At 33.4% G+C, this 16,001-nt stretch overlaps 1 protein-coding gene across 1 annotated transcript; it reads right to left on the reverse strand.

The window, feature by feature from the left end:
* Window positions 1-2,882: 2,882 nt before the first annotated feature.
* Window positions 2,883-4,070, reverse strand: LOC110642185 (uncharacterized). The gene is made up of 3 exons (XM_021794138.1): window positions 3,671-4,070; window positions 3,390-3,475; window positions 2,883-3,260 (listed from the first exon to the last, which is right to left on the reverse strand). The coding sequence occupies exons 1-3, from the start codon at window positions 4,068-4,070 to the stop codon at window positions 2,883-2,885; spliced, it is 864 nt and encodes a 287-aa protein (XP_021649830.1).
* Window positions 4,071-16,001: the final 11,931 nt, after the last annotated feature.

Genomic DNA, 16,001 nt, shown 5'->3' on the forward strand with positions numbered 1-16,001 from the left:
GGATTCTTGTTTTCCTATTCTTTTTGTTCCCAAAAGAATCACCAAGATGCAAGAACACTTTTTTGTGCTGGGAGTATTGGGCTTTGTTGGGTAGAAGTTAGTGAAATAAAGCTTTGAAAAAGCTTGAAAATGGTGGTTATGGAGGAGGGTCACAGCAAGGAAGAAGAAAGGGAGAGAGACATCTGATTTTTGTTCATTTTCAGCCCATTTCGTCTCTTTAAAATAAGTTTATGCCATGTGTCCATATTGGATAGGTTGGGAGAATCTTAATGACATCATTATGATGTCATAATTCCATTTTCTTTCATTTTCTTTCATTTTCTCATCTTTTCTTGTCTATTTATTTGCAATTAAATTTTTAACAACATTTATTCATATTTTATGTTATATAAATTATTTATTTAACTGGACAAGTTGGCTAAAAATCATCTCTAAAGACGAAATGACTAAAATGCCCTCCGTTTGGCTTAACGAGCCAAAATTGTCTATACCGATTGAAAAAATTTTCTAAGTATTTCCTTGGCATTCTAATGCCATAAGAACCTCAATGACCCTTCTCTGGAGTCCCAATAATTATTTTATAATTTTTCCCCCTAGTCTAGGGCTCCTAGTTGCGAGAACCGTAACTTCTCACTAGGTTACCTATCGCTAGGGCACCGGCTCATTTAACTTGGTTGTATTTTATTTCTAAAATTTTTCATAAATTTTTCTTATTAATATTTGAGTTAATTATGGTTCCTCACTTTAGTTTAAATATTTTTCCGGACTTTCTAGTTGTCCGAACTGATATTGGTCACTGAAACAGTAGACTGTACAGACTAGCTAAAGTGAGGATGTTACAAATGAGACCAGCTCAGGCTGCGTCTACCTATCCAATCCATATATATATATATATATATATATATATATATATATATATATATATATATATAACACAACTCCAAATCATCCTCAAGGTCACAACACAAATAATTAACAATAATTTATATGCAGTAGGAAGAATGCCCCTACTATATTTAATTAATTATGTAAATATCTATATTATATACAAATATGGTAAGGGGGAACATTGGTTTTGACAAAAAATGCCTTGTATTCTTAAAATTAACCACAATTATATTTTTATTATTTAAATTAATTTAATATTTGTATAAATTTAAAATTCTTAGTTCTACTTATACTATAATTCAATTAAATATAAAATTTCATAAGAAATAATTAATTAAAATAAGAAGTTAATAAGTGAAAAATAAAACACCCTTATATATATATATATATGTGAAAGGTCAACATTAGAATTTCTAAAAACACCTTTCATTGTTTTTACTTTTTATAAAAAAACCAAAAACATATTTATTCCAACAGGTAAATAATTTGTCTCCAATAATAAATATAGCGGCAACAACCTGTTGCTAATTCATATAACTTCACAGGTAATAGCATTTAGTGACAAAAAGATACATTGCTAATAATTTGAGTAATAAGAGGCTTTTCACATAATATCATCGCTAACAATTTTTGCAATGAAACATTTGTTGCTAAATCCTTATCATTTCAATTTCTATAATATACTATATTGTCGCTAGCAACTTTTAATGATGGAAAACTGTCGCTAATAACAATTGATTTTGTTTTATCTTGCAAAATTGGTGTTAGCATCATCTTAAGAATGATGAAAATGATGAAAACATGCTAGAAAAACTAGTTAAAACAAATTAAATTCATAAATCCCTCCATTTCCCTTCAAATTGAAACTCCAAGCCAACCTAAACTCTAGGTTTTCTTTCTTCTAATTCATGAAATTAAGGGAAGGAAAAGTAGAAATCAATGGTATAGAAGTGATTAGAAAGCAATTTACTTTGATTTAGAAGTGAAAAATCAAAATTGGAAGGTTTGAATCTTCCTCCTCTTCCCCTCCCTTCAATTTGGCCACTTTTCCTTCTCTCTCTCTTTTCTTCTTTTCTCCTCTCTAATTTGAATTTATAAGGGTTTTATGGCTGTAAATTGTATGTGCAAGTCACATGCCAATCCCTTATTCCAAAAATACCCTTAGCCTTCCTTAAAAATGCCATTCATGTCCCTTTCTACATTCTAATGTAACTTAAGTATTTCCTTTTATTTCTTTAACTTATTAATTCTTTATCATATCTTATTTAAGTCTAAATTAAATGTCTTACAGGGTCCCACACCGATTGGAGTAAAAGACAAACTAGAAATACTGATTTAAGTTACTTTCCAAACTAGTCAAACATCGTTGTAGCTTAATCACATTTAAACAATTTCTAATCCATTTCTTTTGATTACATTTAACATTAATTAACCTTTATATAATTAATTTATGACTCCTTACTTCAAATTAAGAGTAGTTCCAGCCATCCTAGCCATCCGGACAGACATAAGTCACTGAAACAGTAGAATGCTTGGAACTGTCTAAAGTGAGGGCGTTACAATTCTCCCCTCCTTAAAAGAAATTTTGTCCCAAAATTAACCTATTATATGTCTCTGAAGAGTTGTGGATACTGCTGTTTAACATCCTCTTCAAGCTCCTAAGTGGCTTCCTCTCCTGAATGATTTCGCCACAATACCTTCACTAGAGGAATTTGCTTATTCCTCAACTGCTTCACCTCTTTTGCTAGAATTATGACTGGTTCTTCATCATATGTAAGATCTGGGTTGACTTTAATTGACTCCAATGGCAATACATGTGAATGATCAGACCTGTACCTACGAAGCATAGATACATGGAATACATTATGGATTTTATCTAGCTTCAGTGGTAAGGCTAATCTATATGCCAAAGGACCAACTCTTTCTGAAATTTCATATGGCCTAATGAAGTGTGGACTGAGTTTTCCTTTCCCTCCAAACTGCATGATGCGCTTTCAGGGAGAAACCTTCAAAAATGCTTTATCTCTAACATTATATTCTATATCTCGCCTCTTAAGATCAACATATGACTTCTGTCTATCTGTAGCGGCTTTCAATTTATCCTTGATAATTCTAACCTTCTTTTCTGTTTGTTGCATAAGATTTGGGCCAATTAATTTCCTCTTGCCCACTTCATCCCAACATAAAGGAGTCCTGCATTTCCAGCCATATAATGCTTCATATGGAGGCATACCAATGCTCGATTGATAGCTACTGTTATAAGCAAATTCTATCAAAAGCAAATATTTATCCCAACTACCCTCAAACTCCATAACACAAGCTCTAAGCATGTCCTCCAACACCTGTATAATCCTTTCTGACTGGCCATTTGTCTATGGATGGAATACAGTGCTGAAGTTCACTCTAGTTCCTAGAGCCTTTTATAAGCTTCCCCAGAACCTCGAAGTGAATCTGGGATCACTATCCGAAACAATAAACACTAGCACTCCATGAAGTCTCACCGCTTCATTTATATATAACTCAGCTAATTGATCTAAACTATAGTCCATCCTTACAGGCAGGAAGTGAGATGATTTAGTCAATCTGTCTACAATCACCCAAACTACATCATGATTCCTTTGAGTGCGCGGAAGTCTCGTTAAAAAATCCATTGTGATCCTCTCCCATTTCCATTGTGGAATAGGCAATGGGTTTAGTAGGCCTGTTAGAACCTAATGTTCTACCTTAACTTGTTGGTAAGTTAGACATTTTGCAAAAAATTCAGTAATGTCTCTTTTTATACCTCGCCACCAGTAGTGCTCCTTCAAATCCCTACACATCGTTGTTCCTCCAGGATGCATGGCAAATGTAGAATCATGTGTTTCCTTCAAAATGGGCTGTTTTAACTTGTCATTGTCTGGTACACACATTCGACCCTGAAATATTAGCATGCCATCCTTGTCAACAGTAAATCCTAGTTTCCCATTCTGCCTAACTTCTTTAACCAGCTTTGTATATCTTTTATCCTTTAATGCTGTTTCCTTAATTTGCTTGATCAATGGTGGTTTAACATGCATATTTGCCTGGATACACCCATCAATGTTAAACAACAGTTGTGTATGTAATGTTCTCAAATCATGCACTATTGACAATGGAGTGAGCTTCAATCTGGTTATAGATTTGTGGCTCAATGCATCAGCCATTGCATTAGCTTTCCCTGGGTGGTAGTCGATCACACAATCATAAACTTTAATTAACTCTAGCCACCTTCTCTGCCTTAAATTCAGCTCTTTCTGGTTAGGTAGTTATTTCAAGCTTTTATGATCTGTAAAGATATAACACTTATCTCCATACAAATAATGTCTCCTGTTTGCTAGTTTTACGAACACCGCAAGTGCACGGATCGCTAATAAGTAATAAAGTGATGAGTAAAATATCATTCCCATGAGGAATTTGATTAGTAAGTACCAATCTATACAGTAATTTTGACTGTTTAGGCTATTGAACAATGAAGGAATAAAAGTTGTCTATTTTAAATACTAAAATGATAAATATAAAATGAAGTAATCTATTTTGGATCAATTTCGGAATTACGATTTCACACTTGAATCTTGCTATGGATGTTATCTTATCTATTTAATAGATTGAGAATCATTTGCCTTGATAGAAATTAGTCCTAAGATATCCTAAGTCCTCTCTCAAGGCACCTAGGGTGTATTCTAATTAACTTAAACCGACTTTCATAGCGATCAAATTAATTAAAATCCTTTAAGGCCTTCGACTAATTTTGAAATTCCACAAAGGTATCAACTTATGTCTAGGTCAGAATTGAAGGAGCGAAAACATGAAAAACACAAGTTTATACCATGGAATTCAAAAATTTTCACTTAGGGTCACATGCACCATGTAAAATTTATTTTTATCTATTTGATTTCAATGATAAACAACATATTAAAACTCTTTTAATATGTTTTTGAATCTGTATTTGCCATTTAAGATTTTAAAATTAATCAGATTAATTTTAGAACCCTAAATTAAATAAAAAACGATTACACTAACCTCTTGATGCACTGCAACGTGTCTGCGCCTTTGAGATTCGTCTTCAGGACACCAGATGTTGTCCCTCTAGCTTGTCCACACCAAGAACACCTATGGCAGCCCTTGAAAAGCTTCTAAAGCTTTTTCTATTAATTAGAAATTCAAGTTCTGCCTTTTAAGAGATTAGAGATGTAAACAGGACACTAGAAACAATTTCTTGTGTTCTTAATTCAAGAGATTGATGGCTAATCTCTTTGAATTGATGAGAGATGAAGAAGAATAGATGAAAAGCCTCAAAGTGGCGTGACAAAGGAGACGAGTGGCTGCTGGTTATTTTTCTTTTCATAACCACACTTAAATAGCTAGGTTAACACATTAAACCCTTGCCACATGTCACCCTTTGATTAGCTCTAGGTTTAAGTGACCCAATCACATTGTGCCAAGTGTCAAACCTATATTTAATCTTGATTTTAATCATCTTACATGATTAAAAAACATTTGGCAAGCTTATGTGTAATCCCATGTGTCACCATCTCATGGTGCCACGTGTCACACTGTGAAATGACCAAAATGCCCCTGTGTCTTAATTTTGAGTTCTTAACCCAAAATAATTATTTTTCTTCTTCTAATTAATTTAGATCAAATATAAATTAATTAATTAATGTCTATTAATTAATTTCTCATTAATTAAATTCATATTTAAACACTTTAAATATAAATTTAATTTATACTACACATCCAATAATCTAGATTTGGTTTCAAGTCATGCTAGGGACTTTGCAATTTAATTGCAAACCAAACCTATTTAATTAATTAATTAAACTCTTTAATTAATTAATTAAATCATATTTAAATAGGTGATAACTTGTGTATGTGTGTGACTTACTAGGCTCATCACTAATTGGCAATGAGACATGAAATTTACTCTTAATATCATCAGAACTCTTTCTCACCATAAATGATTTCTCTAAATCATTTTATGCACCTCATAGACCATGGTTAACACCTAGCATAGCATGCCATGACCACCCAATTAGTACTAAGGTTTACCTTAAATGAACCTATAATCATATGTTACCATGCACTAGAATCTCTCTGTTACAAAATCCCAACTCAAGCTGGAGTCATGGTTTATGTCAAACTCCATTTGCTATGAATATTATGTTCTCTTTTAATTCCAGTTCTTGATTAAAAGATTTTCTCATCAGAAACTCTTTTCTGAATAAATCTATTTATCCTGGCCAGGAACTTGAAACATCAAGAACAATTAAATGAACATAGGATTTTATCTCTATTTACTTAGAGGAACAGATTCCATCTTGATCAACACCTACCTTTATATATAACTAGTAGGAGCCAACACATGCCCATATACCCATACATAGTACAAGTATGAAAGTAGTATCAAACTCAAACTATCTGTATACAAGATAACTGTGCTATCTCAAGTCTAAAGATTATATGCACTGATATGATTTATGACAAAACATTGACAAGAGTAAACTCCATGTGCTTGTCATAAGTGTCACTGGTTCGGCCTACTTATCATTTATAAGTGCCTATCATGTTTGTTATATGGCATGAGACTCACCATTCCATCTTATTTATATCTCATATAAATAACTTGGGAACAAACATGAATACAATCTTTCTGGATAAGTCATGTCCTTATTATGAAGTATCCTCGATTGTGAACCTATTTATGGTACTTTGTGCTAGAAATATTGTCACTCATATTCTTAATAACTTAAGAATAATATTTCTAACAAAATATCAATGGACCTTTTCTATTACACATAAATATATTATATAAACGGAAAAGTGGAAATGCCTTTTATTAATAAAAATATGTACAAGATACATACTAAATGATATGCTCTAGGGCATACTACTAACAATCTCTCACTAGCACTAGAGCCATTCATTACAATATCTTAGACCTATCTTCTCAAGATGTCAGTCTAACTGAGTCTGTGACATAGGCTTAGTGAATGGATCAGCTGGATTTTCAGCTGATGCTATTTTCTGCATGGCTACATCGCCTCGCCCTACTATTTCTCTTATAATATGGTAGCGCCTTTCTATGTGTTTGGATTTCTGGTGAGACCTTGGTTCCTTAGCCTGTATGACTGCTCCATTATTGTCACAGTGTAGTGGAACTGCTGACTCAATGGAAGGAACTACTGTAAGTTCTGTCACGAACTTTTTTTATCCAAACAGCTTCCTTTGCAGCATCTGATGCAGCAATATACTCAGCCTCTGTAGTGGAAACTGCAGTCGTGCTCTGTTTGGAACTCTTCCAACTGACTACACCTCCATTACAAATGAACACATATCCAGAGGTAGACTTTCTATCATCGATATCTGATTACAAATCAGAATCAGTATAACCATCCAATTGCAAGTCTCCACCTCCATAAATCAAGAATAAATCCTTAGTTCTTTTCAAGTACTTAAGGATATTCTTGACAGCTATCCAGTGTTCCAAACCTAGATTGGATTGATACCTACTAGTAAAACTAACAGCATATGCGATATCCGCCCTAGTACACAACATTGCATACATTAAACTTCCAATAGCCGAAGCATATGGAATCCTGGCCATCTTATCTCTTTCTTCAGGTGTCTTTGGAGACATCTCTTTAGAAAGATGGATACCATGTCTCACTGGTAACAATCCTCTCTTGGAATCAAGCATGTTAAACCTCTTTAACACCTTTTCCAAGTATAGACTTTGAGATAAACCAATTATTCTTTTCGCTCTATCTCTATAGATGCGAATCCCAAGAATATAGGTTGCCTCCCCTAAGTCTTTCATGGAGAATGTATTTGACAACCATACCTTTATAGTTGTCAACATACCTGTGTCATAACCCATCAACAATATGTCATCCACATATAAGACAAGGAAAGTGATAGCACTGTCACTAACCTTCTTATATACACATGGCTCATTCTCATTTTTGATAAAACCAAAGGATTTAATGGCTTCATCAAAATGGATGTTCCAACTCCTCGAAGCTTGTTTCAACCCATAAATGGATCACTTTAGCTTGCATACCTTGGAACCATCTTGGGATTCAAATCCCCTAGGTTGTTCCATGAAAATGTTTTCTTCAATGTATCCATTGAGAAAAGCTTTTTTGACATCCATCTGCCAAATCTCATAATCATACTATGCAGCTATTGCTAATAAAATCCTAATTGATTTAAGCATGGCAACAGGCGAGAAAGTCTCCTCATAGTCAATTCCTTGCCTTTGGCGAAACCCTTTCGCTACTAGCCTTGCCTTATAGGTCTCTACCTTTCCATCAGAATCAATTTTCTTCTTGAAAACCCATTTGTTCCCTATAGGTACAATACCTTTAGGTGGGTCAACAAGATCCCAAACTTGATTCTTATACATGGAATTAATCTCGGATTTCTTAGCATCAATCCATTTTGAAAAGTCTATATCTGATATAGCTTCTTCATAAGTAAGTGGATCATCTCCATGATCTACTTCTTCATGAGTAGACAACTCTTGTTATTCTTCATGAAGAAAACCATATCTCACTGGTGGGTGAGATACCTTGGTTGTTCTACGAGGAACAACTGTAGATGTTTCATCAACGGGTATAGGTTGACTAGATGGATCTATATCTATCTAATCTGTTGGTTGGTCAGAATTCTCCAATTCTAACTCTATTTGCCTTCCTTTGCCTCCTTCTTGAACAAACTGTTGTTCAAGAAATGTGGCATCTCTAGTTATCATAACCTTTTGTGAAGTAGGCAAATAAAAATAATATCCAAAACTATCTTTTGGATATCCAACAAATCAACCTTTTTCTTATCTGGTCTCCAATTTATCAGTGTTCAGCTTTTTGATATAAGCTGGACAACCCCAAATCTTAACATGCTTAAGACTTGGTTTTCTTCCATGCCATATCTCATAAGGTGTGGAAGAAACTGATTTTGATGGAATCCTATTCAGAATATACAAAGCTGATTCTAATGCAAATCCCCAAAAGAAGATTGGCATATCAGTATAGCTCATCATACTACGTACCATATCCAATAGGGTACGATTTCTCCTTTCAGATACACCATTCAGTTGTGGCGTTCCTGGAGGAGTCAGCTAAGATACAATGCCATGCACTCTCGAGTATTCATCAAATTCAGTACTCAAATATTCACCTCCACGATCTGATCAAAGAGCTTTAATACTCTTTCCTGTTTGATTTTCTACTTCAGATTTAAATTCTTTGAACTTTTCAAAAGATTCATGTTTGTATTTCATCAAATACAAATACCCAAACCTTGATTTATCATTAGTAAAGGTAATAAAATAATGAAAACCCCCTCTAGCCATTTCTTTAAATGGACCACATACATCACTATGTATTAGTTCCAAAATATTTTTAGCTCTTAGCCCTTGTCCAACAAAGGGTGATCTAGTCATTTTGCCCTGAAGGCAAGATTCACAAGTTGGAGTAGGCTCAGAGGCCAATGAGGATAAAATCCCCATTTTTTCCAGTTTTGCAATCCTATCTTCTGCAACATGACATAACCTTAAGTGCCAAATATATTTTGAACTTGAGTTGGTTTTCACCATGGCATTGCATTCTTTTAGATCACTTGCATTCAATTTGTGTTTGTCATTATTATCCAAATAATAAAGACCATCATTCATATAACCTGAACCAACATATTTATTTTCAAAATAAATATTGCAAACATCATCTGTGAACTGAAATTCATAGCCATTTCTAGTTAAACTAGATATAGAAATGATGTTCTTAAAAGCATCAGATACATATAAAATATTATCCAAACACAAAACATGTCCAAACATGTAAAAAGATTTAGATCCTATGGCTAAAGCTTCAACAGTTGAGCCATTGCCAATCCGGACTCTAATATCTTGAGAACGCAAGCTGCTACTATTTGCTAGTTCCTGCATATCATTAGAAATGTGAGAACTGGCACCAGTATCTAAAACCCAAGCTGTAGATGAACTATGAGTATCATCAAAATCTAAATAACAAGATATGGACATACCTTTTGAAGGTGTATCCTTCTTGTCCTTCAGAGAAGCAAGATACTCTGGGCAATTCCTTTTCCAGTGCCCATCCTTTTGGCAGTGGAAACACTTTCCTTTGCCTCCATCAGCTTTAGTCTTCCTTTTCTGTTTAGCTATTTTCTTAGAAGGACCAAGAATCTGAGGTTTCTTTTTCTTATTGCCCTTCTTCTTGTTGGACTTTCCAGCAGAAGAAGATGCAACCAAAGCTACCTCTTTTCCTTTATTGCCTGGCATATTCTTTTGGGCAATAACCAGCATGTTGAGTAAACCAGCTAAGGTGCATTCCTGTTTAGTCATATGGAAATTTGTCACAAAATTCCCAAAAGACTCAAGAAGGGACTGAAGGATCGAATCCGTTTGTAGTTGGAAATCTATGTTGAAGTCAAGATGTTCCAACTGCTCAATCAGCCAAATCATCTTATGGACATGATCCCCAATATTCTGTCCCTCAGACATCCTCATACGGAATAACTGTCTAGATATCTCATACCTAGCATTCATGCTGTGCTCACCATACAACTCTTGTAGGTGAAGGAGGATCTCACTTGCACTCTGCATGTTCTCATGTTGCTTCTGTAACTCATTACTCATGGAAGCAAGCATGTAACACTTAGCTCTCATATCATGCTCCTTCCACTTATCCAAAGTTTCATGTTGCTCTTGTGTGGCCTCTGGAGGTAAGGGACTAGGAACATTTGAATCTAGAACATATCCTATATGTTCAAGGTTCAGGACAAGTTTCAAATTTCTTAGCCAATCAGACAGATTAGGTCCTGTCAACCTATTGTGATCAAGTATGCTTGCAAGGATATTGGATGGTGGTGGTTGTTTTGTGCTCATTTTTATCAGAAAATTAACTGCAGAAAATAACCAGATTAATTAGTAAATGTATCATGTAATTAACCAAAATGATTATGGTCTTTCAATCAAATTGGTCCTCCCACTAACTTAGCGAATCCTACACTTCCAAAGTAAGCGGAAATCCTAGTTGGATGGATTTCTAGTGGGTGATTGAATTCTTATAATTCTATTGATCATCCTCAGGTACATCCATTATTGGAATTACAATAAACTATAAGTGAGCAACTCCTTGCCCATCACATCTCATGTGAGGTTCAATCCTTTACCTAGCCCCTAATGCTCAAAATCTAAGGTACATCCATTATTGACTTATCTTGCATTAGTTAAGTTGATCCCATTGAGCCATTAATTATGCAAATAATTTTAATGTCCTCAGGTACATCCAATATTAGCCACTAAATCATTTACATATTTACAACATCTCATGCTTAACAATTATTCTTAAGAAAATCTCTTAAATTAATTACATCTTATGCAACTATTTAAAATTTCTTAAAATAATTGCCCCAATGGAGGGCCTATATTATAATTACTTTAATTATAACATTTCCAACTTAATCATTTGTTTGGAAGATTTTATGGTCATTCTAATTACTATTAAGGTCTCACTTTGCACATTATCCAATTAGCATGCATATATCATATAATAGCATACATTCCCATACATCTCATGCATTCATGGATAAGCAATAAATATGATATGATCATGGACTTTTTAAGGGATTCAATTCTGAGCCACCAAGAATTCAATCAGGGTATTCCTAGGTGCATTTCATTCATTCATTCATTTTAAAAGAGTTGCTGAAGGAGTACATAATCAACACTTGATCTTGAATTCCTCCCACTGGTCCCACCAATGCTCTTGACCTCCTTGAACTTCTTGCAATCCAATATTACATGGTAATCCTTAGCATACCAAGGCGAATTTACAAGAACTTAAATAAATGAAATTACAACCAAAAAATTATTATAAACTTAATAATACATGCCCAAAATAAATTAAAATAAATTAATTAATTTACTATCCCAAAGAAACATAAAAGAAATAAATCCAATCACATTGGTCTTTTATAGTCCATGATCATCCATCATGCATATCACTACTTAACAATTAAATAAAACATACACACTTAAATTAAATTGAATATCTCATATTCAACTTAAAAATCCAGATTTGAATATAATTCAAATAAATTTAAAAATTCATATTTGAATCTCATTCAAATAAATTTAAAAATTCAGATTTGAATCACATTCAAACAACTTTAAAAATTCAGATTTGAATCACATTCAACCATTTTTAAAAAATCAGATTTGAATCACATTCAAACATTTTTTAAAAAATCAAATCTGAATTTTATTCAATCAATTTTAAAAAATCAGATTTAAATATGATTCAAACAACTTTAAAAATTCAGATTTGAATCACATTCAAACAACTTTTAAAATTCATATTTGAATCACATTCAAACAATTTTTAAAATTCTAATTTGAATCATAATTTAATTGTATGATTAAAATTCTAATTAAACAATTTAATTAGACATAGGATGAGCTTTTAGATCATACAACAATTGTAAATTAAAAAGCAAACCTTGCGCCACCTTGAAGAACCATTGTTGCAGCCACCAATGGTGGCTTCACCATGTGCGCCGCCACACATCCATTGCAACCAACAATGGATCAATCATCTCATGATCAAATCACACAATTAAATCATATAATCAACAATCTAAATGGCAAATATAGTGGCTCTGATACCAACTGAAGAAACGGAAGCATGAAAAACACAAATTTATACCATTGAATTCAAAATTTTTCACCTAGGGTCACATGCACCATGCAAGATTTATTTTTATCTATTTGATTTCAATGATAAACAACATATTAAAACTCTTTTAATATGTTTTTGGATCTGTATTTTCCATTTAAGATTTTAAAATTAATCAGATTAATTTTAGAACCCTAGATTAAATCAAGAACGATTACACTAACCTCTTGATGCACTGCAGCGTGTCTGCGCCTTTAAGATTCGTCTTCAGGACACCAGATGTTATCCCTCTGGCTTGTCCACACCAAGAACACCTATGGCAGCCCTTGAACAGCTTCTAAAGCTTTTTCTATTAATTAGAAATTCAAGTTCTGCCTTTTAAGAGATTAGAGATGTAAACAGGACACTAGAAACAATTTCTAGTGTTCTTAATTCAAGAGATTGATGGATAATCTCTTTGAATTGATGAGAGATGAAGAAGAATAGATGAAAAGCCTCAAAGTGGCGTGACAAAGGAGAGGAGTGGCTGCTGGTTATTTTTCTTTTCATAACCACACTTAAATAGCTAGGTTAACACATTAAACCCTTGCCACATGTCACCATTTGATTAACTCTAGGTTTAAGTGACCCAATCACATTGTGCCAAGTGTCAAACCTATATTTAATCTTGATTTTAATCATCTTACATGATTAAAAAACATTTGGCAAGATTATGTGTAATCCTATGTGTCACCATCTCATGGTGCCACGTGTCACACTGTGAAATGACCAAAATGCCCCTGTGTCTTAATTTTGAGTTCTTAACCCAAAATAATTATTTTTCTTCTTCTAATTAATTTATATCAAATATAAATTAATTAATTAATGTCTATTAATTAATTTCTCATTAATTAAATTCATATTTAAACACTTTAAATATAAATTTAATTTATACTACACATCCAATAATCTAGATTTGGTTTCAAGTCATGCTAGGGACTTTGCAATTTAATTACAAACCAAACCTATTTAATTAATCAATTAAACTCTTTAATTAATTAATTAAATCATATTTAAATAGGTGATAACTTGTGTATGTGTGTGACTTACTAGGCTCATCACTAATTGGCAATGAGACATGATATTAACTTTTAATATCATCAGAACTCTTTCTTACCATAAATGATTTCTCTAAATCATTTTATGCACCTCATAGACCATGGTTAACACCTAGCATAGCATGCCATGGCCACCCAATTAGTAATAAGGTTTACCTTAAATGAACCTATAATCATATGTTACCATGCACTAGAATCTCTCTGTTACAAAATCCCAACTCAAGCTGGAGTCATGGTTTATGTCAAACTCTATTTGCTATGAATATTATGTTCTCTTTTAATTCCAGTTCTTGATTAAAAGATTTTCTCATCAGAAACTCTTTTCTGAATAAATCTATCTGTCCTGGCCAGGAACTTGAAACATCAAGAACAATTAAATGAACATAGGATTTTATCTCTATTTACTTAGAGGAACAGATTCCATCTTGATCAACACCTACCTCCATATATAACTAGTAGGAGCCAACACATGCCCATATACCCATACATAGTACAAGTATGAAAGTAGTATCAAACTCAAACTACCTATATACAAGATAACTGTGCTATCTCAGGTCTAAAGATTATATGCACTGATATGATTTATGACAAAACATTGACAAGAGTAAACTCCATTTGCTTTTCATAAGTGTCACTGGTTCGGCCTACTTATCATTTATAAGTGCCTATCATGTTTGTTATATGGCATGAGACTCACCATTCCATCTTATTTATATCTCATATAAAGAACTTGGGAACAAACATGAATACAATCTTTCTGGATAAGTCATGTCCTTATTATGAAGTATCCTCGATTGTGAACCTATTTATGATACTTTGTGCTAGAAATATTGTCACTCATATTCTTAACAACTTAAGAATAATATTTCTAACAAAATATCAATGGACCTTTTCTATTACACATAAATATATTATGTAAACGGAAAAGTGGAAATGCCTTTTATTAATAAAAATATGTACAAGATATATACTAAATGATATGCTCTAGGGCATACTACTAACAAGAATTCCTAGGTTCAAGATCTTGATTTTCTAATATTAATATTTACCTTTCAGTCCTTTAATTAATATCTACAATCAATACTAAGTGGGTACCGGCACATAGCATGCATTAAGATCACAAGAAATTAAATCAAGAAACAAATCTTAAATCCAATAAATAAAACTTAATGTTTATCCATAACAATGATTACAAGCATTACTCTCCCAATTCTAGAATATGAAAACTACTCACTCATGAGTTCAACAAACATCATGATAAAAAGGTAAAGACAATAAAAAGAAATCATATAGAAGAAACAAAACAATAAAAAAAAAATATGTTTAAGGAGATGGAATGAAGGAACCGAAGAGAGTTTGCAGCTTTGATCTTGTGGAACTTTAGCTGGAAAACTCTTCTTGATGCAGATATTCTTCTCCTCAAGACGGCCGGAGAGAGTGTAGAATGTGAGTCTCTTTAAAACTCCTAAAAGTGCTGTCAAAGGATCCTCTCCCTTTTTTTGGATGTTTTCTCTTCCTATTTATAATAGCTGTTCTAGGGTTAGGTCATTTTGAGTCCCAAAAGCCATAGGAGTCTAATATGAATGTGTAAACAAGAGTGAGAATTTGGGTTTGAAAACTGGCTTTCTCATGGTACACGGCCCGTGTGTCACTACACGGCCCAGGGTCATGTAACTTACTGGAGTGGAATTGTGGAGTCTTGCATTGGCACAGAGACTTACACGGCTTTGCGCTGGCTACAAGGGCTGTGTACTTTTGTTCTTAGAAAGTTCTTTAAGCTTGTACCCGGTAGAGACTTACATGGGTCCCCGTAGATTACACGAGTCCAATTACATGACCCGTGTACTTTTGTTTCTCCATTTGCTCTCTAGCTTTCATCTGGCAGAAGGTTACACAGGTCTATGGCTTGGCTTACACGGCCCGTGTACTTTGTATCAATAAAAATTCTGATTCTTTTGACTTCTCCAAGCTTTCCTTTTGCACTCCTATGCTCTGGGGCTTCACCCAAACACCTGAAATGATGTAGAAAATATGGAATTAAGGGCTTGATAATAGAAATTATAAAAACTATTGAAATTAACTACTATGCATGAGATTACTTACCTAAATGCCATGAGATAGTATACAATTGTGCTTAAAAACATCTATACAATTCAAGTGTATCAAATACCCCCAAACTCAAACTTTTGCTTGTCCTCAAGCAAAACAAAACTCTGTTTTAAAACACATTTAAGGGGATACTAAGGAATATAAACAACAATTTAATAAGCACAAAATTGAACTCCTCCAACCTTCATACCAATTA

The sequence above is a fragment of the Hevea brasiliensis genome, chromosome 13, assembly GCF_030052815.1.
Source record: "Hevea brasiliensis isolate MT/VB/25A 57/8 chromosome 13, ASM3005281v1, whole genome shotgun sequence".
Classification (NCBI taxonomy): domain Eukaryota; kingdom Viridiplantae; phylum Streptophyta; class Magnoliopsida; order Malpighiales; family Euphorbiaceae; genus Hevea; species Hevea brasiliensis.